The sequence below is a fragment of the Harmonia axyridis genome, chromosome 7, assembly GCF_914767665.1.
Source record: "Harmonia axyridis chromosome 7, icHarAxyr1.1, whole genome shotgun sequence".
Lineage (NCBI taxonomy): Eukaryota > Metazoa > Arthropoda > Insecta > Coleoptera > Coccinellidae > Harmonia > Harmonia axyridis.
The window spans coordinates 36,174,294-36,200,250 of NC_059507.1; the positions used below are offsets into that span (position 1 = coordinate 36,174,294).

Sequence of the window (25,957 nt, forward strand, 5' to 3'; positions counted from 1 at the left end):
TGTATTAAACCCTGAATATGTTTTCATATTATACGGAATTATACTGTTTTACTAACAACTTTCTCTTATGACTAATATGTTTGTGTTGGTTTTTAATTCCCGAAAATAGAATTTTGAATCTGGTGAAGAAAAACATATTTCATCTCCTAACATTTTTATATTTTTCGTTTAGAGATGTGAAGAATACAAAATTCGGATAAGAAAAGCTGTTTAGGTACGTGAGATTAGATCATAGAGTAATAAACATAGACAGAGGAAGTATACGCAATATTTACATGTCCTCAACATAGTTAGATTACGTTGTCGATTGTGATATATTCTCAAATCCACAATTTCACTATATCATTATGGATTTATATCATATTGAATGAAATATATTTATTTGAGTGATTCTCGATTAAATAAGCAAATTTGAATATTTGGAATCCGATATTTTTCCTAATTGTCGAATTTATAAGCTGAATATTCATTATTTTCTGTATCTACCTGCTGGAATCCAAGGTTTGGCAACTTTTGCTCTCCTAGTGTCATCGGTTGTTTCACATCGTTTGGCGAGCTTCATGTTTGTTTTCTGTATTTCTGATATATTTAGTATTTATTTCGATATATTTTGAGTTGATATGAAACGTTGATTCACTATGGGACATAAGAAGTGCGTTCTTCGTGGAGAAACTCGCGAACTGAGTGAAATATCGAATCACTGACATATTTTCATTTCCGCGCTTCATGTCAAATTTTATAATTCATGTTGGGGACAAAATTGGCTTACTGAAAATGACATATCCTCCCTCAATCTATGTTTATTACTCTGGGGTTTTTCTTAATATAATCATAACTACGTATTGGAATGCCGAAATAATGGGTCAAAAGTTTGATTCCTAAAAGGAGAATTTTTTTATACCTTAAGCTGTCTTTTCGAAGATTTGAGATATTGTTCAAGAAAAGAAGAAATGATAAACGTACCATAATGAAACTTATAGTGCTTTATTTTATTGAAATTCAACTAGTTTTTGCAGTTTCCATCTCAATCTTTCGCATTATATAATTTAATTTAATATACAACATGTTAGATGCGATTGGATTGGTAGAAAGGGTTTCAGAATCAAAACAAATCATCGTAAATTCTTAACTTTTCGATGGCAAGTTACCATGATAACAATTGCAATAAAGCCTAACAATATATTCTTATCGGAATTATATTTCTAAAGATCAAGGAGCTCGAATCAATCCTTTGTCGAACAAATTGATGATGGAACGAGCTATTATGCCTGCCGTTCTTCTTTTGTAGCCACCACTGGTGAGCATCACCAAAGGGATATGTCTTGCCCTTGCGTATCGAAACACCAGTTCGTCTCTTGATATAATGCCCTGAAATAAAAACAAAGTTGTTGATAAGTCCATAAGGTATACGGATGTTCCTGAGTTGGAGGTAAATGAAAGATTTCTTGGATAATGTTAAGTAAAGAACGCCTTAGAAACATCGGCCTCCAAACGCTTTGTTTTTCAGATATAGGGTGTTTTTTGTGGTCTAATTTTTTGTTATGGTAATACATGAATCTTCATAAAATAAGTAACCAAAAACAGCCAATAATTCATTTCTCACAGCTTACAAGCTGAATTTTTGTGATAATTCAGTTTTTCTTAGAAAAATTTCGAAATTTTTTCTCAAATTCGGTAGCAGATACGTCAAAACTACAAGAAACCAAAAAGTTTAGTACCTACTTGATTAAAGTTTCTTTTTAATTTTTTCAAACAATCAGTGGTCCACTGTTTATAGGACATTTTCTACCAAAATTATCCGAGGAATTTTTGTTATTACCTCCAATTCAGAAACAACTTGTCCTATATGAAATCGTTATAGTGATTCTTGTTGATACGATATTAATTAAATACCTATATACTAAGTACAGAGTGTTTCACATGGGCGGGTCACTGGATTTTGTGACTTATCCTTTGAACAATATTGAAAAGTGACCCATCAAGATGATAGTATTTTTCACGGGCTATCCAAATATTTTATCTGAAAAACTATCGAACCAAGGCATGGAAAATTATTGAGGAAAAAACATTTTTCCAAAAAAAAAAAATTTCTGCAAACTTGACTGATTTTCAAGATGCCCGCTTACGTGATATACCCTGTACATTCAACTCAATTTTCTTGTGAGATTTGTGTAGATTTTTGACATTTCAGCAAAAAGGTAGGTTAATATTTCAGAACCATAGATTTGCAATTAATCTGCTCGAGAATCATTGTTGAAGTTTAATCATTGAAAATTTGTTTGTAATTAATAGGTACCTCTGCACTAACTGATAAAGCTCCAAGGGAATCACCTTCCAAAATATCGGTTCCAGCGTTATACACTATCAAGTCTGGATCAAATTCTTCAAGTGCCATGATTATACTCCTGAAAGAGATAAACAATATTAACAGTATGATAAAAAATCGAAATAAAGTACACATTGTCTAACAAGAATTCTATATTCTCTTCTAATTTTATTGATTTTTGAACAACATATTATTCTAAACAGAAACGAGCGATGAAAGTGAAAATGACTTTTTAATCATACTAAATTTCAGCTACAAATGAAGAAAAAAGAATAAATGGGTCAAGCTCAATTTGCAATGAAAAATCTAAGAGATCATGAAAAGCAAAAAATCTTCAGCCATAGATATGCCTAAATTCAAATGCAATGCCAAAAAGCTCAATTTTCAGCAATATATACAGTCTGTCAAAAAAGTACCCGAAATCCATCATTTCCAAAAGTCTCTTTTTTTGCAGGAGTTTTCGAATTTTTTTTTTGACGCTTCGTTGATTCAACTTTTCTCCATTCTCACGTAAGATTCCGGCGTAAACTGTAATTCGGTTGTTTACATTGCTTCATTTGAACGGTGCTTCTCAAGTTTGTTTGGCGATTTTTTTTCAATGGATGCAAATTTGAAATCTTCGATATATCTTTTGTAATGGTATTTCATATTTCAAAGCGGTAATAAATTTCACATGAATCTTCGAAAAAGGGCCAGATTCAGGTGGAAAAACTTAAACATAATGAATAAAACTGAAATTATCACTTCGAGGTAACCTTTTCCACTAAAAAAAAACATAAAATAGAATTTGTGATATGTCATTAATTTAATTCTAGAAAATTCAATGATAATTCAATCCTGGTACTTTTTCGACACAGTAAAAACTCACTAAACTCGTTTTGTACCATCTCCACATTCACCTAAGTCACTACAAGTTCTCATGCTCAACTTGAATATTCTGCGTCAGAATACAACAGCAGTTTAGAAGGAAGTAAAACATTGAAGACATTAATTTACCCTTTAACCAAGGGTAAATACTCATTATCATGGGTATAGAAATCAAGTTCAACCTTTCTTCTTATCGTTTTTTTGGCCTCGTGATCGTTCGGATATATATTTTTGTTGAAGACGTCCAAAATGTAAACGTTCGGGTTATTTTTGAAATCTCTCTCATGTCCATTGCCTTGGTGTGCGTCCAAGTCCACAATCATTATTTTTCTCACTCTGTCTGAGTAGTACTTGAAGAGGAAGTGGATGAGGAGGGTTATGTCAGCGTAGATGCAGAATCCACCACCTTTTCGGGCACTGCAGTGGTGAAAACCGCCCCCAAGGTTTATAGACCACCCTCTTTCTAACGCCAGCTTGCCTGCTAGTATGCTTCCGCCTGTTTGAAACCTAAAAACCAACAGATTAAAACTCGAATCTATTGATAAGATTTGAATCAATATCGCCAAAATGTGTTTTTGAAGAATTCTTCATATAAAACTAAACATTTATGAAGAAAGTTTCATATGTACAAAATTGCATACCTACCGGGTGAATTTTTTAAATTGAATCAATCAAAAATCTCGAAAGCGAAACACTTTATGTCAAAATTTTTCCTGTAATACATTGCGCAAAAAAATAACGCACATTCTGAAAATCTCAATTTTAATGAGAGTTAACTCTACATTGACTTTATAACTTATTTTTTATGTTCTCTCGGGAAGGTTTCGAACGAAACAAGACACATTAAATGGAAGAAAAATTCAGGATCTCACCGAATCTTATGTGAAAGAAGAGAAATAAACAATTTTCAAAATACTGGAATGCTGATAAGTGATTTAATACTTGGTATTTCCACCCCTTGCGTTAATTACAGCTCGGCAACGACGGTTCATACTCAAAATGAGTGATCTCAAAATGTTCTGATCTAATCCTTCCCAGATTTCTCTGAGTTGGATTCCTAAGTCATTAAGATTGACATTTTTGAGGGGAAAGTCTACTTATGATAAAACCCCTTCCATTCACGCATTTTGGAGGGAATGGGGGGGAATTTCAAATTCGCGATTCCTCACAGATGGCTCTACATTCGAATTTGAATTTTCTATCTGAGCGACCTTAACGTATCCTTTTCATTAATCATTCACATAAAATCCTGGCCTTCCCTGCTGAACTGTTTGTTTTCAGTACATGCACCGCTATCATTTGGATCATTTGGATTCGTGTTTTTGGTTCAAAATACCCTTTAATTAAAAGGATATATCATTTGAAATGAAAAAAATCGATTATTATCATTATTTGGAATCTAGTAGAAATCTACTAGATTTTTGGAACCACCAACTTTTAATTTGAAACATTTTTTCGTAAAATGTTTCCTTTTCGAGATTTTGGACTGATTCAACTTAAAAAATTACCGGTAAATCGAAGAAATCAATGAATATTAATGTTGAATAATTATCTAAAAATTTATATCCAATCACAATTCTTCATATCTTTCCTATTCTTACCTCATTGGTTTCATGATATATCTCTGGATCATAAAGTTCGGTAGAAGACATAGCAGAAGATACTCCTCTATGAACGCAACATACAAACTGAACTGAAAACGTAGTTAATTTTAAATTTTGGGAAAAACTTTATTGACTCGAGTTTTACCTTCAATTTTTTCAAATAACTCTTTGGATGTGTCACTAATAAGTCTTCCTTGGTGGCTTCTTTTGGTTTAACTATTGTCTTTTCATTAAGTAGGTGTTGTTTCTCTAAAATCTTGAAAACAACTTCAAATAATTTCAGAAATTTGATATTACAGCAAACTTTTGAGCTTCTCAGTAGCGCCCTCTTTCGGAAAATCAGCAAAACTTACCTTGAAAATGTTTTTCCATTTATGGGTATCAAACGGAAAGTAATTCTCAAGGCCGAATAAATGAACGTTATATTCATCTCTATAAATTATAGGCCATTGCGTTTTCTCAATATCAAAATATAGATTCGTCCTAAAAAATATTTCATACTGAGTGGGAGGAAAACAATGTTTATTGCCTATTTCATTTTCATCTAAGATTTATCATAAAAATCCATAAAATCGTATTCTGATGCGGTGAGAATATCATCAAACATCCACGGAAATTTGGTCAGAAATAATAATATTCAAAAATTCAAGAAAAAATCAAATTACATAATATGATCTTGATTTTTTCGAATTGTGTTCAACCTGGTCAAAACATAATTGACTGCGGTAAATTATTTTGGTCTAGTTTATTATACAAATCTTATCAATCATTTCAAATGAATTAGTAATATTCTCTTTTTATTATGAATATCATATACGGCAAAAAAAATGTTAATTTACATTTTTTTTTCATATTTCAAATACTTACTGCATTTTATGAACTGATATCCTGAATTCTCCTACTAAATAGTGATTGAAGGGTCGTTCACCTTATTTGTTTGTATTGATTGTCGTTACCAAAGGAACAAGCCTCTAATTCATGAATCACAAACTAGGCTTGATTCTGTCATTACTCAAACACATCGTGTTTGCAAGTATCGAAATTGCCATGAAAACCCGGGAAAACTGACCTGCATTGTGACCTAAAACTATCCCGAATGGAAAATATCGATTTGATGATATTTTGCCCTTTAAGGTTGGTACATCGCCCGAACCATAGATGGCTGCAGTGACACTGACAACTCCGAGGAAAATTCAAATACGAGATGAATGGAACAAAATAGGAAAATGGAAAATTCTGGAGAGTTGGACATTGGGTGAGTTTTCTGAAACAAAGGGTGGAATTTTCATGACTAATCTGAATTTCTTGCAGCAACTTGCAGGTTCTGATTGATAACTATGAGTTCCTGATACAAGATTTGACCAATGGAATTCAAACATTTCAAGTAATCACTTTCGATTTTTTTTTAGAGTGCCGTTTCTGCATTATACTTTTTTCAGATAGAATACAGTGATCTCAGTGAAAAAGTGAAGAGTGTGGTGGTAGAAAATGACAAACTTTCAAGGGATATTTCGTACCTCATTAGTAAAGAGCAACAGAACCAAAGTGGAGATTCTAATCAGCCAAAAATTATAGAAAATTTAAAAATGCAGCTCAGCCTAATAGCGACAGAGAAAGATTACGCTATGCAGCTATGGCATAACGCTATCACCATGATAGACCACTTGGAGGAGGAACTTAAAGGCTATCAGGAAGGTAGAAACAATTATATTCCGAAAACAGAAGCTTTAAGGGTAAGTTATAAAGAAATTACGACGAGTTCAATTCATTTGTAAGTTTTTTTCCACTGTTTTTAAAACTAAATAACTTGGGGACAAGGCCGAATTTTTTTTAGACCAAATCCATTAAAAATACGCAATCAGTTGTACCATTTCTTCCAGTTGAGAAAAGAGTGTGACACAAAAATTAAAACTCTACAACAAGAATTGACGATAGCGAGGGCAGCACTTTCCAGAAAAAATTTCATAAATCTCGATACATCTAGCAGTGAATTCCTGAAAAAAGAAGATTCCTCAACTAAAATTATAAAAAACTTGGAAGAAGAGATTCTAGCGTTACAAAAAAGACTGAACCAATCTAACAAAGCGAAAGATGAATTGAACAAGACTATAAGCAAGCAAAACAAGAGGATAAAATCGTTAGAAGACAAAAATAAAGAGTATGTGACTAAAGTTAACGAAGCAGTACAAGTAGTGGAGGCTGCTTGCTTAGAAAAAGATTTCGCTATTATCAGAGAGTTAGAGTCAAAAGGTAGGTAGAAAAAAATATCTAACTTGCTTCTTGTTATATCTAGGCCTGAATCATTTACCATATTCTCACTTCCTTTTCTTCCACAACTTTTTCATTTCAAAGATTATTTCTGATTGTATTTGTTTTGCATGTTTTTCAACTTTGTTGTAAATTTTATACTCAATGTTGTCCAGTTGCCTATCAGCAGCATGACTGTTTTAATTCCTCATTTCGACAATTAGATGAGATGGGCAAAATTTCTAAAAGTCTTCTAGAGGCCATAGAACAGGCGGAGATGAAACTAAAGTCAGAGGTGGACCAGGTCAAATCCGATTTCAACACTAACCTTAAGTCCGTATTAGAAGACCTGAGGAAGGCACACAGCGATTCCCTGATCAAACAGAACGAGATCAACACGTACGCCAAACAGTGTGCCCTTCTACAGAATGAGATCGAGAGATTGCAGACCAAAAAGTCCATGATTGAGAACGAACAAGATGGCAACTCTAAGTTGTTGGTGTTGGAGACAAACCTGGAAAGAACGTTTCAGAAATTGGTATGTTTTTATTGAATTGTTCGACACGGATTCGAATCCCTCTCAAACCTGATTTTTGCACGTTTCTTCTAAGGGAATAGCAGACTGCAGTTTGCCTAAATGTCCATAATTCTCTAATTTTCATCCGGAAGCAGTCTTGAAGGATTTGGTTTGAAGAATTTGATGTCAAAATTGATTCTGTTGATAATAGTATATTCTAAAACAAGTTGCAGAATGGATTCCTATTACAACACGAACGCAAGAGTGTTGGAATGGCCTTCTGCAACGAGTATTAGAAGATATTTTCTCTATTTCAGTCAAGTTTTGTGAAATATTGTCGACATTCAATGAAAAATTCAGATTATACATCCTAGTGACATTTGTATTATATCTTGGCAGTTGGTGTGACTGTTACGAAAATTGACAGATTACGGAATATGAATTTGAATCGTATGTTTCGAATTTTGAAATAATTTACAATTACGCATTGAATTCGTTAACTATGTCTGACGAAATCGATTTATCACCACATGAATTAAGAGAAATTGCGAATAATGGTCATTTCACTATCCAAATTATATCATTTTGACAATTATTGACGTTTGTTGAAAATTAATAGGATTGGTCAGTATAGACAACCACAAAACGAAAAATGTAACTGAAAACGATGCTGTAATGAGTTCATTACAGCACTGTTTTTAGAACTGTAATGAACTCATTGCGATACTGAAATAGAGAAAGTAAATTACCCAAAAATTTTGCTATGTACTTTTATATGAAAAAAAGTAGTTTCAGAAGTACAGGAAATATTATTCTTAATATTCTAATAATAGTCCAAAATTAAAAAACGAGTTACGTAGTGGAGAATTTTATTTCTATTTCGGTAAAATTTGATTCGATCTGACCATTTTTTTTTCATTTATATCAGTGAATATAAGTGGCATAGACCCTTTATAAATAATGGGATATATCAAAAGGGATCAAATCGAATATTATTATCAATAATAATTATGTCTTGCATTTATTATTTTTATTTGCTCATTGGTTTACTCAATACAATTGTTCCGAAAAAAGTGATGTAATCAAAATTTTATATTCCATTCAATTATAGTTTCAAGATTCATGCGAATTTTCGTAAAAAACGACATGAACACGAATTTGAACAAGCTCTCAAACGCCCCTGACTTCACGCCTCTCGGCGCCTTTTTTAATGTGTACCGTTTTCAGCTGACTTCGGAAAAGGAAAACATAGTTTTGACTGCGGAAATCAACAGGCTCAAATCGGAGATGAAAGACATGATTGGTCACTTCGAGAATGATATGAAAATGAGGGAGGTGGAAAAGACCAGACTGAACAACAAGATAGAGCAGTTGAAGGAGGAGAGGATAGAAGGGGACAAGAAATATGTGGAGCTGATGGCCGAGCTGGAAGATATGAGGAGCAAGTTGTTGGAGATGAAGCGCGGTTTCAAGGAGGAGATCGAGCAGAGACAGAAGTGAGTATTCTGACTGAAATGGATAAAAATAAGACATGCATACAGAGCATATCCATTAGGAAGAGGCTGATTGGAAAAGAGTGCACTGAGTATATCTTTCATGTGGACGTCTGTATACAAGGGAACGTCGATCACAATGGTAGAGGCAAAATCTAGACTCATCTGTGAAGAGAACTCTTTCCCAATCAGCCTCTTCCCAATGGATATGCTCTCTAGGAAAATCCAAACGCGCCTCTTGCCGCGACACGAGGCCTTAAATCATATTCTCTGAGGCGATTTCTTATTGTCTGAGTGCTAATTTGCACCCCATGAGTTTGCTCAAGCTGATTTTGAAGGAGGCGAGCGGTTGCAAACCGTTGTCTCAACGAAGAAACTCTCAAGTAACGTTCTTGAATGGCAGTTGTTACCCGTGGTCTACCCTGTCCTGGTCTTCGGACATTCATACCTGTCTCCCTGAATCGCTGCAACATTCTGGACACACTTGTATGGGAAACTCCAAACCTTTCTGCAATTCTTGTGTATGTCCACCCTTCTTTTCGCAAAACTACCGCTTGGGCACATTCCTCTTGGGTCAAATTGCGCGAACGAAAAGAAAAACTATTGATCACTAGAATTGATCGAGAACAACTGATTTCAGAATGGAGCCAATACATTCAAAATCTGATAATCTCATCTATTTTTTATTCCTGCTGGGAAAAAACATCTGTATTGAAGAAAAACGTTGAAAGTGGATAACATATGCATGCATAATTCTGATAAAAATAATTATCATCGAGAACACCTTCAGTTGTAGAATAAATTTGACATTTCCATAATGTGCGTTAATTCTTTTGTGCAGTCTATATTGAGGTTTACAATGAGAGATTTCATTTTAAATCTCCCGCTATCTAAGCAGCTGGCACTTTGGTTTGCTGCTGTCATCTTTTGGTATCTGACAAATAAAAACTATGACATTACTAAAAATGAAACGATACACGCTTCAACAATGCATTGAAATTCATTACAAAATTGGGAAAATTTTGTAGTCACAATTTGCAAAACTAAAATACTTTTGGATCGTCTTGAAGCACATTTTCAGTCGGCAATAGTGAAACTGGTGGAAAAATTTGAGCTGTTGGTTAGTAATGTGTAATCGCTCAAGAACAAGTGATAATATTGCTCCTGCAGCCCCTAGTGTTGACGCAAACCCAGGTTTATCGATTCACCGTCTTGGGAATTTCATGAAAATAATATGTTCTCTCAAAATTTCCTAGTTTTTCTTTATATCAAAATGAAACCTCTTATTGGAAATCCTTTTAGCATTTTTTTTTAGTTTTTAAGCAATCACTGTGTAGTTTTCAATTTCTATACCTTCCACTTCATTTTTAGCGAGATCCGTCTGTCCCACTCTGAAGAAATCGGCAATATTAAAAAAGAAAACGAGCTAAGCCTCAAAGAACTGGAAAATCAACTGGTCTCCCAGATAGAATTGAACAGAAAATGGCGGGCGGAAACAAAAATAATAGTTGCCAAACTTGAGGGTCAAATCAGACACCAGAGGGAAAACGTGAAGAGGCTACACAGGGTCGTTTGGAATCTGAAGAGAAGGTTGAAGGGGAGAAAAAACAGAAAGGTCCAACCCGACCTAACAGTACTAATGGATTCCTCTCAAATCGAAACTAAGCCAAGGAAATTTGTGGATACCTGATGTTGTCAATTTTATAATTTTGGTAGGACTGAAAAAATATTATATAGTAAAATATAGGTGGAACTGCAACTACATCTTGTTTGTTTTGATCTACTCGAAGATCGATGGAGCACATTAATTCTTTTTTTTTCAATGAAAGCGAAGCTATAATATAATAAATTCAAATTTATTCATAACAAAATACATTAAGTATAAGCATAAGAACTCAGGATCTTGGCAAGCTTATTGTATGTCACAAAGTCCTCAATACCTAAATGAACAAAAAAAAAAGGCTTACATCTTTACTTCCGCCATTTTTTTCCGAAATTCGGGGCTTTATTGTAACAAACTGGTTATACATTTAAGATTCAGAGCATTGCCCATCGCCCATCTTTCGGGCAGCGTACGAATCCCGCGTTGAAAAAACTTGTCATCTTTTGAAGCGATCCACTAATCGATCCAATTTTTTACTTCTTCATAAGACCGGAAAAGCTGGTCAGCCAGGCCATGTGCCATTGATCGAAACAAGTGATAGTCCGAAGGAGCAACGTCTGAAGAATACGGCAGATGGGGTAGGACTTCCCATTTCAACATTTCCAAGTACGTCTTGACCAATTTCGCAACATGGGGTCGAGAATTGTCATGCTGTAAAATCACTTTATCATGTCTCTCGTTGTATTGCGGCGTTTTTGTTTCGATGCTCGGCTCAAACGCATTAATTGTGTTCGATAACGATCTCTTGTGATTGTTTCAGTCGGTTTTAACAACTCATAATACACTACGCCGAGCTGGTTCCACCAATTACTGAGCATGTCTTTGGAACCGTGAATATTTGGTTTGGCCATCGACGTGGAGGAATGACCGGGATATCCCCATGATTTTATGTGATTGGGATCATCGTAATGAACTCATTTTTCGTATCCAGTCACAATGCGATGCAGAAATCCCTTTCGCCTTTGCCATGCAAGCAGCTGTTCACAAGCAAACAAACGCCGTTCAACATCTCTCGGCTTCAACTGTACGCCATCTAATTTCCTTGTTTCTGAATCATGTCCATGACTTTCGGCGATTTGAAATGGCTTTTTGTGTCACTCCCAATGATCCTGCTAATCCTTGTTACGTTCAAGTAATGCCCCCAATTCTGCATCTTCGAAAATCTTCTCTCTTCCACCGTCATGTTGGTCATCGACATTAAAATCACCGTTCTTGAAGCGTTAAAACAACTCTCGGCATGTTCTTTGACTAATAGCGGCCTCACCATATGTATTTGAGAGCATTCGATTAGTCTCAGACTCAGATTTCTTCATATTGAAGCAGAAAATTAAAACCTCCCGCAAATGACGAGAATTTGGCTAGTAAGCTGACATGTTTAATCGAGAATAACATATACAGTGAAAGCTCTCATTGCGGACATCTTTATTAAAAGGACACTTCGAAGGGGATGTCTATTAACCGGACACGGGCAATTTTCTTGGTTCCAAAAATACTGAGACCTCTCTTAACCGACCGCGAACCTCTAACAACCGGAACCGAGTTGTATATCTAAATAGTTATAGTTGTTTATAAAATAATATTTGTATATTGGTGATGCTGCACTGTGTAACCGAGAATGCCTCGCCAAAATATGAATACTTAAAGATGGAGGTTAGAGATATCTCTTCTCTTCATAAATGGAGAGATTATCCAAACCATACGAACAGTTTCAATAATCTCTGATGAATCTGAGAAGGGCAAACAGGATTTTATACTTGCACTAGGTGCAACTTCAAAGAGCGGAGAATTCTTGAACCTTCATACCCGAAATCAGTAAAAACAATGGAAATGTTATTCTGTGAACACATGGTAGACAAGAAGAAAAAGTGAACATTAATCTATGGTTCATAGTGTTTATATATATTATATATATAGTATATAGGTTAGAGCAGACTGAGCAGAGCCCAGAGGTTTCATTCACATTTTAAAACATATAAAAATAATAGGTTTTAGAGAGGCTTACGGTGTGATTACTTTGATTAAAAACAAAAATGATTGAAGTGAGTATTATGCTTGTTTGAGTTTTTGTAATGTATTAATTTAATCCATAAAATGTTCAAGAACTCCGGAGCAATCAAACTTCCAGTGGACGGCGCATTTTGTGATGAATGTGGATCATTGCTGCCAGTACTTCTGGCAGATCAAGTCACATGTTATTACTGTAAAAAAGTCTTTCCAAAATCAGGTAAGAAAAATTGACTAATAGCATTCTTTTTTATAAACACCAAAATGACACTCGGCTCGAATATCACTTGCCGATTCTGCACTGTTTACTAGATAACCCTAAATACTAATTAAATCAAATTTTTTCAGTTTTTTGTGACACTTCTTATGAATTTGAAGTACATTTTAACTCTGAAGTTGAGGAGAAGAGTAGCCATAATGTAATGGAAGAAGACGAAGAAGCAGGCCCAGTGGTAGATAGAAAGTGCCCTAGATGCGAAAATGAAAAAATGAGCTATATGACATTGCAGTTAAGATCTGCTGATGAAGGGCAAACAGTATTTTATACTTGCACTAGGTGCAATTTCAAAGAGTCGGAGAATTCTTGAACCTTAATAAAGGCTATGCTTTTTAGGATCTCTTTGTTTGAATGTAAATATTATAATGTGAAAAAAAGGATATCAGAATATGTGTCTTGGGTAATTTGTTACTAAGCTTCCTTTACTAACACTTACAACTACATCCGAGAAAGTTTTTGCCTCATACTGATAGCTTCTCACATTCTTTCCCTTTGGAGCTTCTTCAAGAATTTTAGAATATGTTAGCTTCCTTAGAATCCATTAAGATGAAGGCAGTAACATCTAAAGAAAAAATTATATGGTAATATCAAATGCATCCACAAAAAAAAACTTCAATTTCGCTGGATGCGGCGTAAACACCAATTTTTTTTCATAAAATATTATTCTATTTAGCTTTTGTCTAAATATAAAAGAACTTGGAGCTGCGATATCTAAAATCTTGTGTTTTGAGGGAAAAAGATTTTACCTCGGACCAACTACAAAATTTGATACGAGGAATTTTTCATGCTGCGTACTTGCCAGTTTTTTCCTTACACTCGTCAAAACCTAGTTATTGCGAATTTCGTTGAAAAATTCTGCTTAATAATCAATGCCTTATTCGCAATCTACGACCTCGAAACCCCTTAAATAACAAAAAAAAAGTTTAAATTCGACCATTTTTATATTACTTGTAAGATTTTTGAGGAAACTATTCTCTGGTGTTATAAAAATTTGATAGTAGCAGCAATTGAACACGCCGAATATGACTGCAATCAGATTTGTCGGAAATATTCAGAGGATTCGATTGAAGATTATTTGCAGCGATGAACCTTAGCCTTTTGGTGTAGAGTTAATGCGTTATCAATTTGAATAGGTCTATGCATTCAGATTATGTCAATTTTAATGGAAACATTCTAAAATTAAATCTCAGGAGAATTGACGTATGAGCCATTTATGCTAACTTTCCCGAACTAATTATTGGCACTGCTGTGTAGAAGTATAGTGTACGGATCATCAGATTCTTCATATAGTTGAATTTAAGAAAAAATTCTTGTGGACGCGCTATCAAGCGCATCTGCCCAAAGAACATATTTTATGATTAAAAATATTTAAGGGAAAACCCACAATTTCACAATCAAACAGCACTAAAATATGAGCAGGATGATTTATTTTCCCATGCAAAAGGACCTCACACGGTTTCTATGGAAAATGGGTCCCAGTCGAATTGGCTGAAAATTTAGTATAATGTAGTTTATGAAGTCCTGATCAAATGTCTCCATGGGCACAACAAGATCTAATGTACAGGGTGTCAAACATGCAGAGAGAGGGTTGTTACTTACCTTTAGAAAATCAATAATGTGGCGATTTTTTTGTTACAAAAAGTTGAAGATAATAATTCCAATCTCAATATTGTCGACACGAGTTGTAATAAGAAGTTATAAGACTCCGTATACAGGGTTATTAATAATTACATAATTTTTATGTAATTCTTTAAACAAACTCGGTCAAACGCAAAAGCTCGTAGACTTGCAGAATAAGTAAAAAACATTTGATTTTAATATTGGGTGATCTGAGGTTACTATTATACAGGGTCTTCCACTTTTTTAGTTGTCGTAATTTAGTTTTTCTATATATTCCTATATATATGATCAATATTCTGTGGCTCTTGTCTATTTGTTGCATCTTGTACAGATCATATAATTCGGTTAGGGGATAGGCCGAGCAAATGTTTGGTACGTTCCACATAACGCTAATATCGGATGCAAGCCATCAACAAATAATAGAATCCGTACATAATCATAATTACAATGTCTTAACAGACATGGTAAGAAATGTTTTTAATGCAGTAGCCTCCCATTTGATTGCTGCATCATCATGCGGTCGATCAGGATCCGTACAAGATGCAACAAATAGACAAAAGCCGCAGAATATTGATCATATTATATTTCTACTTTTATGTTTAATTTTTCTATATGTTCCTGAAAAATATTAAATTATTACACCTGAAAAAGTGGAAGACCCCGTATAATAGTAACCTCAGATCACCCAATATTAAAATCAAATGTTTTTTACTTATTCTGCAAGTCTACGAGCTTTTGCGTTTGACTGAGTTTGTTTAAAGAATTACATAAAAATTATGTAATTATTAATAACCCTATATACGGAGTCTTATAACTTTTTATTACAAATCTTGTCGACAATATTGAGATTGTAATTATTATCTTATTATCTAACAAAAAAATCGCCACATTATTGATTTTCTGAAGGTAAGTAACAACCCTCTCTCTGCATGTTTGACACCCTGTATCTCAAAAACTGTACATTAGATCTTGTTGTGCCCATGGAGACATTTGATCAGGACTTCATAAACTACATTATACTAAATTTTCAGCCAATTCGACTGGGACCCATTTTCCATAGAAACCGTGCACTTTCACACAAAATTTCCATGAATAACTTTAATGGCCATCGTAATGAAGGTGATCATATAATTATTAAAAATGAAAACCAGGTCTGACAATATACATATATTTGTAAAAAATTCAAAGTTCAACATATTTTAAATATTTGACTAATCAATACCCTAACATTCTAAAAATATTATACATTTTCAATACAAAATGATATGGAATTTAAGAATGGCCACTTCAGGAAGCTGAAATTTTATAAAAAGAATTAAGTCGAGAATTATTCAACAATACATAAATGGAAGAAGCTTCCCTTTAGGTACACTCCTATAATTACCGAAGATTCTGATTGTCTCTGGATGAATTACATGTAAATCACATTGGTTTATGAATTCAAATGAAATAAATGCTAATTATCGCAGTTTTGAGAAAAACTCTAAAAAAATAATGTATAAAATGCAAGAGTACCCAAGAAATTTCAGGTTAAAGAGATATAAGTTTCAAACTTTGTAATCACATTAAAATATATAATTATTCGTTGCACTTCAAAAATAAATCTTCGAATTGAAGAAAAGTAAAGGAAAAGAAAAACCATCAACATGTATCATGAAGTTAATAGAAAAACTTTTAAATCATCGAACAAGCTCTACAGCCTGAACAAATATAATAACATAGCTGCTTAAAAGTAGCCTCTACAACTTGAAAAATTACTGATATGAACTTCTTCAGCTATAAAACGCTGAGGTATCGTCTCGATTGCTTTCATCCACTTAGTATAAAAATTAATAACATTAGAAAAAATACAGTCGAGTGAGCAAATATACATCGATAATACAGATGAAAAAATAGTGTACGATAAAATCAATTATCTGGATTGTTTCGTTTCATCATTTCTTATGGAAAGCAACAGTATCTTGCCTCTCTTTTTCCAAGATATTTTTTGTGATGTTGAAAGCGTGAGTTTTTTTGAAATCGACTTCCTTGTACACTGTACTCGATTCGTTCTTGATAATGTTCACTGACGACGAACTTGGTATTTTACAATCCAAGTCAAGATCCAGATATTGCATTTTAGACACTATATAATCACATTCCAACGGCGAAGACAAGTTCTCGTCGGAATGGCCTCTACTCAAGGGAGAAGGACTTGGGGCACCTCTCATTCTTCGATCATCGTCCAGGTTTGCGTTTCTTCTCATATGAGCCTCCTTTGAAACAGAGAATTGCTTTTTGAGAAGATTTACAAAAGACTATATTAGTGAGGTTACGCGGAAATCAGTCACAAAAATAACATAACCTCAAACGAACTTCAAATGACAGTTATTCCTACTTCCCCTTTTAATTCTATAAAGTTTTTCTACATTCATGCAAAAAGCAAAACTTTATTGAACTATATTTAGTGGAAAAAGAAGTTCTTTATTGCACTCATCTGTCATTCTACTTCAACGTGCTGTCATCATGACAAACAAATATTTCAGCCTGAAGGAAATAACGATGTACAGTTACCAAGTACTAGTACGTTTACAGCAGTAACAAATCAAGAAGTGGATTTAAAAAGTTCTTCACTACGAAATATTCATATTGAAAATTGCACCAATTGTTCATTCACTTTCAACATTGAGGGTAAAAATAAAGTTTGAGTTAAATTGTTCGTAACGTATTAGTTCCTGTTTCAATGCAAATCGATATTAATAATAAAGTATTCAAGTTGCGCTTTTCATTTTCCTACACCTAGTGCCGCACCTCAATAAATCATTTTTCGCTTTTTGCATGAACGTAGAAAAAATGTTGTATGCAACTCGTGCAAAAATTGTTTATTGCACTCGATGTGTTGTCCAACTCGGCCTAACGGCCTCGTCGGACACTTTCACGTCGAGTGCAATAAACATTCACTTTTTGCACTTGTTGCATAAATAACTATTAATTGTTCTGCTACAAAGAAGTTTCTTCAGATTTCGCATTTTTACCAATAAGTTATCAATTTATGAATTAAATTTAAATGTGTGGTTGGCCAGCTTAGAGGTGAATCCAGGTCATCCACGCCTTCCAGAAATGTAGCTTGTTGTGTATCCTAAGACTGTTAGTTTTGGAGATACAGGGTGATTAATGAAAATGGCCTAAATTTTGGATATTCATAAATTGGGAATCAGCATTCCGATTTTGTTTAAATTTTGTAGGTTTGTTCACTTCATACAACCCTTCGAAACATTTCATGTAATTTTAATATTTCCAGGGCACATCAATTTATTGAGTTTCCTTTAGACCTCAATATCTTTATTTTTTACATTTTAGAGTAATGTCGTTGCCATGAAAAAATACTCAAGTCAATATAAATTAATTCAATTCATACTTCAAATGGCAACCATTTTCAAAAGAGTAGCAAATGAAATAATTCATATTTTGTGTAACTTCTTCAAAATACAGTACTGTTTTTATTTCTTCCTTGTTAATATTTGGTATTATCAGCCGAAATTTTGGATTTCATAGATTTCTGTACAACTTTTCTTCATTCTTAAACCCTCAACATCCTACTCTGTTATAACACATTGCGTAAAATATTGATTATATTTATATATATATTGAAAGTACATGTCCGAATAGGTTATGAAACTGACAATCGACGTCAACTTGGAGAATATATGTTGACAGATATCATAACCTACCGATCATAGAAGTGGGCGAGATACATTCGGACGACTAAAGTTGCTCCACATTTGAAAGAAGTTGTTGGGATTTAAATATTCGAGAAGTCCTCAATGATAAATTATATTACCTGCAAAGGAGTTGGAGGTTTCAACTTTCTATCAACGCTTGGCGCCCCTCTGGGGGAAGGCGGTTCGTTCATTGAAGAAATAGACAGTGAATCTGATAATTTCCTCTTTGGTTTCAGCTCCCGATGTACAATGGGAGGGGGCATCAATTGCGTTTCCGTTAAAAGTGGACTGGGAAGATTGGAATAGGCTGGTGTCGATGAGCCTTGAGAATGTGGTGATGCAGGTTCTTCCTGAGTATCAGTCATATCGTATCTAAAAACCTAAAAAAAAAAAAAGTTCACACATTTTCTAACCGTATACAGGGTGGACACTTTTTCAATGGGATTTTATTGGTAACTTTTAAACCATAAGAGTTAGAAGGTCGGTCAAATGGAGAAAAAGTTGCATTCATAGAAGCATTGTCAAGCAGTTCAAACAAATTGAGATTATCAGGGCCGGTTATCGAGATATCATAAGAAAAGTAAATACTGTCATTTTGATTTTTCTTTTTTTCCCACTTTATTTAAAATATTATCAAATAATGTTACAGGAATTTTTTATTCGACAGTAAAATATCCTCAATTTTACGTAATCAGATTTCGTATCCAACGTTTCGCACCCTCTAGACCACCCTCAACCTCATTTTTTTCAATACGGACCTGCATATTTTACGACACTCTTCAAAATGACTTTTAACGCTAAATTCAATGATATATCATACAATGTCATTCAAACTTGATATTCAGGTGATTTTGACCCTTATCCAAATTTCTTTGTTTCGGATCTGTATTACATTTAGGTACCTTTAGTTTAATTAACAACATGCAATACATTTCGATGAGAAAATCAACTTACTCATCTTGAACTAAATGGAACATATCAGAATCAAATCAAGAAACAAGTAATAATTATTTACATATATCAATTCATAATACTTAAACGAATTATCATTTAATGAAAGAAAAATCGAATGATTATTCGAAAGTAAATGAAAATGAATGAAGTAAATGTTCGAAATGTCCACCATTTTGTAAAATGCACTTAGAGGTTCTGGAACCCATACTTCTTATACATTTGCTTATTTCGTCTTCTTGAATACCTTCCAATACATTCTCAATCTTCTCGCGAGAAATCACTATTGCTGGATTTATCATTAATTCCGTTGAAACAAATTACAGAATCGAACTTTATTTTGATATCATTACGATATAAGTTTTGCAAGGCTTGGTATTCAAATTTAAAATCATTGTATTCGCGTCTCTTGACTATTTTATTAACAGCAGTTTTTGTTAATTTGCATTCATTACAGATCCGACCCAAAGAAAATTGGATAAGGGTCAAAATCACCTGAATATCAACTTTGAATGACATTGTATGATGTATCGTTGAAATCAGCGTTAAAAGTTATTTCGAAAAGTGTCATACGGGTCCGTATTGAAAAAAATGTGGTTGAGGGTGGCCCAGAGAGCACGAAACGTTGGATACGAAATCTGATTACGTCAAATTGGGAACAATTTACTGTCAAATAAAAAATTCCTGTAACATTTTTTGATAATATTTGAAATAAAGTGGGAAAAAAAGAAAAATCAAAATGACAAAATTTACTTTTCTTATGATATCTCAATAACCGGCCCTGATAATCTCGATTTGTTTGAACTGCTTGATAATGCTTCTATGCATGCAACTTTTTCTCCATTTGACCGACCTTCCAACTATTATGGTTTAAAAGTTACCAATACAATCCCATTGAAAAAGTGACCACCCTGTATAACTTTTCTTTTGCTTCATATTGAAATTACCACTGAATCTTTCAAGTTTTGGTGGACATTTAGAAACAGCATGACCTTTTGTTAAAACATGATTATCAACAGCAGTTTAATTGTAAAGAAAGATTCCATGGAAAAGAGTATGGTTACTGCATCCATAGGTATCGAATGATTGAGCTAACCTGGCTTGTGCAGGGTTTAGGTGATATGTCATATTTGAAGATTTGTCCGTCTAACCTCACTGGGGCGGCATTGTTATAACAATGTCTCCTACTGAAGGAATACCTCAATGTATCGCTTTCCACCTGATGCGATCTTGGGAAATCATACATTTCATCGGTAATGACTTTCTGAAAAAAAAATTTTAAAATCAGAACATACACAAGAATTGCAGAAAGGTTTGGAGTTTCCCATACAAGTGTGTCCAGAATGTTGCAGCGATTCAGGGAGACAGGTATGAATGTCCGAAGACCAGGACAGGGTAGACCACGGGTAACAACTGCCATTCAAGAGAACGTTACTTGAGAGTTTCTTCGTTGAGACAATGGTTTGCAACCGCTCGCCTCCTTCAAAATCAGCTTGAGCAATTCATGGGGTGCAAATAAACACTCAGAGAATATGATTTAAGGCCTCGTGTCGCGGCAAGAGGCCCAGCTCTTACCCCAGCCCATCGAAGGGCGCGTTTGGATTTTGCGAGAGAGCATATCCATTGGGAAGAGGCTGATTGGGAAAGAGTTATCTTCACAGATGAGTCTAGATTCTGCCTCTACCATTGTGATCGACGTTCCCTTGTATACAGACGTCCACATGAAATATGCTTAGTGCAATTTCCTGAATACTACTGGTTTCGGGGGAGGATCGATTATGGTATGGGGTGGAATATCTTTGACTGCTCGCACAGACCTAGTGGTCGTTGATAATGGAGCTATGAATGCTGATAGGTATATAAGGAACATTCTTGAAGAGCATGTAGTGCCATTTGCCCCAAACATTGGTGAAAATTTCATTTTTATGGACGATAATGCCAGACCCCATCATGCCCGCATCGTTCAGGAGTACCTTGAAGAGGTTGAAGTCTCTCGAATGGAATGGCCAGCAAGAAGTCGCCCTTGATGTCATGATTGCCAGGCATATTATAATCCTGCTTCTCTGAATAAAGACGTTACTTATTTATTTATTTATCTCAATCCGATTGAGCAGGTTTGGGACAACCTCAATAGAAGGCTGAAAAGTTCAGAAAATCATCCAGCTACTCTTAATGACTTAGGAATCCAACTCAGAGAAATCTGGGACGGATTAGATCAGAACATTTTAAGATCACTCATTTTGAGTATGAACCGTCGTTGCCGAGCTGTAATTAACGCAAGGGGTGGAAATACCAAGTATTAAATCACTTATCAGCATTCCAGTATTTTGAAAATTGTTTATTTCTCTTCTTTTACATAAGATTCGGTTAAATCCTGAATTTTTCTTCCATTTAATGTGTCTTGTTTCGTTCAAAACCTTCCCGAGAGAACATAAAAAATAAGTTATAAAGTCAATGTAGAGTTAACTTTCATTAAAGTTAAGATTCATTAAAGATTTTCAGAATGTGCGTTAAATTTTTTGCGCAGTGTACTTGTACAGAACGATCATTCTAACACTCGCTCAATAAGCGTTTTAACAATCCAGACATTTGAGCAGCATGATATTCCGCCGTTTTCGTGGAACAAGCGCGCAAAAAGTTTTCAGATTCGAAATACCTGTGATTCATTTCCTGTGGTAACGTCACCGGACGTGAGATCTTTTTGATCGCCTATGGGAAGGGTCAGATTCAGGTAATTGGGAGAATTCTGTTGAGCAATATTGGTTGGTTTTGGAGGTCTAGGTGGCGCTTCTGTCTTCGTGAACTTCTGGGTGACTATCAGATCCAAGTCTATCGAACCTGTAGAGGGTCGTTTAACTCTTGTCCCTGAAAATAGCATTCATTCATTCATCTTTAAATTTTAGTAACATTAATATAAATTCTTACAAATTATTTTGGATAGAGCATATAATAATAGATGGATTGGGTGAGGTGAACCAATGGCATGGCCACCTCAATATTCGGACCTAACAATACTTGACTATTTTCTCTGATGTTATCTAAAGTCAATGTTGTGTGAGGAGCCAATCAATAACACAGAAGTTCTTATATAAGCAATAAAAAAAGCATGTGACAAAAAACGGAATAATCCACATGTAATTTGAGAGTCAGTTCTAAATTTGACCAAAAAAGTCAACAAATGTATAGAAGCTAAATTTGACATTTTGAGCATATTCTAAGACTGTAATTGAAATGGAATTTTATTTTTATTTTATGAAAGGTTATTTTTACCTCATTTTGTGTTATAATATTTGATTAGGATATTCAGAAGAATGAAAAATAAGTTGTAAGCTTCCGAAAAAAACAAATTAAAGAGTAATTTTTTTACACAAACTGGAATGTTTGCCTCGCAAATTCAAGACATTAAATCAAAAAATTTTCAAGAAAACTTCATTTGAAATGCTTATTCAATGTGAGCCATATTCTTCAACTGAATTTTTCGCTTCGTGTAAAAATTAATATTATTGAACCGTATTATTTTTTTTTTTTGTTTGCTGGTGTTACTTATTACTATGTATATGACTTATTCAAACTGTATTGTGATTGTGACAATAAGTTCTTGGATGAATAAACATTAATAATATTATTATTACAAATTGATAAACCATTTACTTGAAGCCCCCTCACCATAAAAATAGAATTGAATTTGAACACAAATTTTTCAAAAGTTATTCTAACCCAATCTTGTGAGCAAAAAATGACTGGCTTTGGAAATTTGTGCCTTTCGATTTTTGACGGATAGATCTGGAAGCATTTTTCCTGCTTTCTAGAAATCTGCATTCGAATTTATCGTTCAATAATAGAAAATGTTGTTTTTGAAGCTTTTAGAAAAAAAGTGGACCAAACTCGACTCTCTAATTTATTTATTTAATTTTCAAAAATTGACCCGTTAAAAATACAACGAAATTGCGAAAAAATGTCAAAAAGTTAGATCATGTAAAGTATATCACACCAATATTAACACTCCTTCTACAAACATAATCACAAATATACATCATTTCACATATACAAACATGAAGATGTTACCAATCTTACAAAAATCACCAAAAGCAGTTGACTGGTTCAAAAATTAGATCTGTTTAAAATTCCTCCAAATTTTCAAAAACAATCCTGAGGTAACACCCTGAGAGTTGTATCACTCACCACCAAGCACCCAGTATAATCCAGATAAAAGCATCAAAATCCTGGTTACAATACATCGACAACATGAATTGAATCAATGTTAAAAAATATTAAAAGAGGAATTAAATAGAGTAATGGATCAATTATTCGGTTATATTGGTCATTATTCCGATAATTGGTCATGTTGTTTATCTATTACTCATTAGCTATTGTTAATTAATTTCTTATAATGGCTCCAGAATGAGTAATATTCAATTGCTACTGTATACAAAGAGTTTATCGCTGTTGCAGAGTGAAAGGAAATGGTTTGGAGATAACTTTTCTAAAAAAATATGACTAATGAAGTACTGATAAGGATGTAAACAAATACATAAACAATAAAAACATATCTTGAATCATTCAATGAAATAAAGAAAAAATTGTCTTTTCCTATCATGAAGATACACCCAACATATTTATAAGATAATAAAGAAAATTGGAAAGTATCAAAGAAAAAATTAGGAGCAGTTATGGAAAATTATTTTGCTTACTAACCTTCTGAGGATGCATTATCATTCCAATCTTCTTCATTGAATACATTTTCTGAGTCGGTTGGGCTCTGTAAGGGTGAACCATCATTGCCTAAATCAGCTTCTGTTTTTGCAGGTTTAGAGAGAGGTTTTGCATTATGTTTTCTTGGACTATCGTAAAACATTTGCATGTCATTAACATAATTTAGGTATATCTTTTGAGATGCTCCGGTTCCATAAGTATTATTCTGCCAGCTTGTAACTTTTTGTGTTAAACAATTATTGAGATCCTGAAAAGAGTCATGGTGCAACTGTTTTCATTAAAATGTTATAGCTTACCTGCCTATCGAAAACAGGATATTTTCCTGTCATACATTCGGATATTGGAATGTAAGGACTAGTACTAACAGTAGTTGTAATATTTTTCTTTAAAGTGCCACTATTCTCTTCAACCACCTCTACATCTGAAGGCATATTACTAGGATTTTCTGAAATTGTTGTGATAATTACGAAAATTCTGCAAGTTATTTGATAAATTACCAGAAATTCTAGAGTCGTCATCATCATTTGTTGCTGCATCTGCTCTTAAACCACAAACCTTACAAATGCACTTCACCCAAGATCTCATTTCTACTTCAGTATCTGCTGCTAAGTAGTATGTCCTGGTTGGAGTTTTAATATCAAACACATGATCAAATTTTAATTTTCTCTCTTCTAATCGAAGCCCTAAATCAACTTGTTCACAATGGTCTAAATTTATAACACCCTTTAAATGTCTGCAATTTCTATCAGTGTAGTAATTTAGCACATATTGCCCAGGCAATTCACCTTGTGTTAAGGAAAACCATCGTCGTCTCCACCTCTACAAGTTAATTAAAACAGATATACAAGAATTAATGCCAGTTAAAAAATGATTCATGCATTGTATTGAAAGCAAGGGAGTGTGTTGCTGGTTCATTTTAATTTTAGGTGAAATAAATCAACTTACTGCTCTTAAAATCCTCTTTGTTGGCGGTGATTTGGTCAACCAACCTTCGAAAACAACTTCTTGGTTGGTTTTTGCCATCTTATTAGTGATGTTGTCTAAATACTTTTCTATTTTCTGCATGTGTGCAATTCGAGTTTACCAGATGATGACTAATAGAATGTCATTTGGGGAAGGTAAAAACAATTAACTGATGTTTGCTGCTTGTTATTCGCATGTACAATTTACGTCAGTAAACTCGATCAAGGAATACCAGCTGATTGAACAGAGTTGCCAAAGACTGATAGATTTTTAGCCCTAGAAATAATCAAAACACTACTTCCAATCCATTGTTTTCCATCGCTATCACAGCACGTCGACTGTCAGTGTCAGTTCGACTGTCATTAAATAATCGAGAAAATATAACCTCATACATAGAGAAAGGATTATTTGCCTATGACCTCAGAGTAATAAAGTTGCAAAAATTATTAATTAAATTTCTATAAGATTAAGGACTAGATTCATAAATCATGATATTTAATTTGAAAAAAACTGTCATTATCGTTCAAGATATTCGAAAATATGAATAAAATGTCTATTTCATTTGGAAATACATAATATGCATTTTTAACTTTTTTTGTATTTAGAAAATTTCCAAAAATATATTATTTCACTCACACACAAAACATTTTGTAAATAACGGCGAAAATGAAATCATGATATTCAAGGAGTATTAATTAGGATTTGTCCATTTAGGAAAAACAGTTGGAGTTGATTTTGAAAAAGATCAGCGAACTACAAAAAATATCAACCACTCAAAAACAAGAGACACGATAATGCGAGTAACATGAAGGTAAAGGACAAAGATTTAATTTTTGTACAGTTTTGAAATCATTGGTTTTTTGTTAATGAATATTTCCCCATGTTATTAACAAAATTTTTCAAAGAGATGCCTTCAAGTTTTTCATCTCTCGGTAGAAGACTCTGATTACCCATTGCAGTTTGACTATAGCGACGGCTCTGATTCCATTATTAATAGGCCCCCCAGACCAT

General features: G+C 33.9%; 4 protein-coding genes across 5 annotated transcripts; 2 read left to right on the forward strand and 2 right to left on the reverse strand.

The window, feature by feature from the left end:
* Positions 1–968: 968 nt before the first annotated feature.
* Positions 969–5,804, reverse strand: LOC123684659 (histone deacetylase 11). Its single transcript, XM_045623999.1, has 7 exons — positions 5,665–5,804; positions 5,151–5,280; positions 4,943–5,053; positions 4,795–4,886; positions 3,323–3,700; positions 2,297–2,405; positions 969–1,368 (listed from the first exon to the last, which is right to left on the reverse strand). Exons 1-7 carry the CDS (start codon positions 5,667–5,669, stop codon positions 1,210–1,212), a joined length of 984 nt encoding a protein of 327 aa, XP_045479955.1. The 5' UTR covers positions 5,670–5,804; the 3' UTR covers positions 969–1,209.
* A 122-nt stretch (positions 5,805–5,926) lies between these two features.
* Positions 5,927–10,816, forward strand: LOC123684658 (melanoma inhibitory activity protein 2-like). 2 transcript variants are annotated; one of them, XM_045623998.1, is made up of 7 exons: positions 5,927–6,052; positions 6,109–6,181; positions 6,241–6,530; positions 6,678–7,047; positions 7,269–7,582; positions 8,789–9,057; positions 10,426–10,816. In XM_045623998.1, the coding sequence occupies exons 3-7, from the start codon at positions 6,384–6,386 to the stop codon at positions 10,742–10,744; spliced, it is 1,419 nt and encodes a 472-aa protein (XP_045479954.1). In that variant the 5' UTR covers positions 5,927–6,052; positions 6,109–6,181; positions 6,241–6,383; the 3' UTR covers positions 10,745–10,816. The 2 variants fall into 2 exon arrangements, with proteins under 2 accessions (XP_045479954.1, XP_045479953.1); XM_045623997.1 differs by having other exon boundaries at positions 5,984–6,052; positions 6,237–6,530.
* A 1,810-nt stretch (positions 10,817–12,626) lies between these two features.
* LOC123684202 (DNA-directed RNA polymerase I subunit RPA12) lies at positions 12,627–13,390 on the forward strand. Its single transcript, XM_045623371.1, has 3 exons — positions 12,627–12,756; positions 12,818–12,941; positions 13,070–13,390. The coding sequence occupies exons 1-3, from the start codon at positions 12,748–12,750 to the stop codon at positions 13,306–13,308; spliced, it is 372 nt and encodes a 123-aa protein (XP_045479327.1). The 5' UTR covers positions 12,627–12,747; the 3' UTR covers positions 13,309–13,390.
* Positions 13,391–15,770: 2,380 nt separating this feature from the next.
* Positions 15,771–25,310, reverse strand: LOC123684330 (GRB2-associated-binding protein 2). The gene is made up of 8 exons (XM_045623549.1): positions 24,929–25,310; positions 24,481–24,802; positions 24,280–24,428; positions 23,966–24,230; positions 21,927–22,135; positions 20,367–20,534; positions 18,439–18,699; positions 15,771–16,873 (listed from the first exon to the last, which is right to left on the reverse strand). The coding sequence occupies exons 1-8, from the start codon at positions 25,046–25,048 to the stop codon at positions 16,553–16,555; spliced, it is 1,815 nt and encodes a 604-aa protein (XP_045479505.1). The 5' UTR covers positions 25,049–25,310; the 3' UTR covers positions 15,771–16,552.
* Positions 25,311–25,957: the final 647 nt, after the last annotated feature.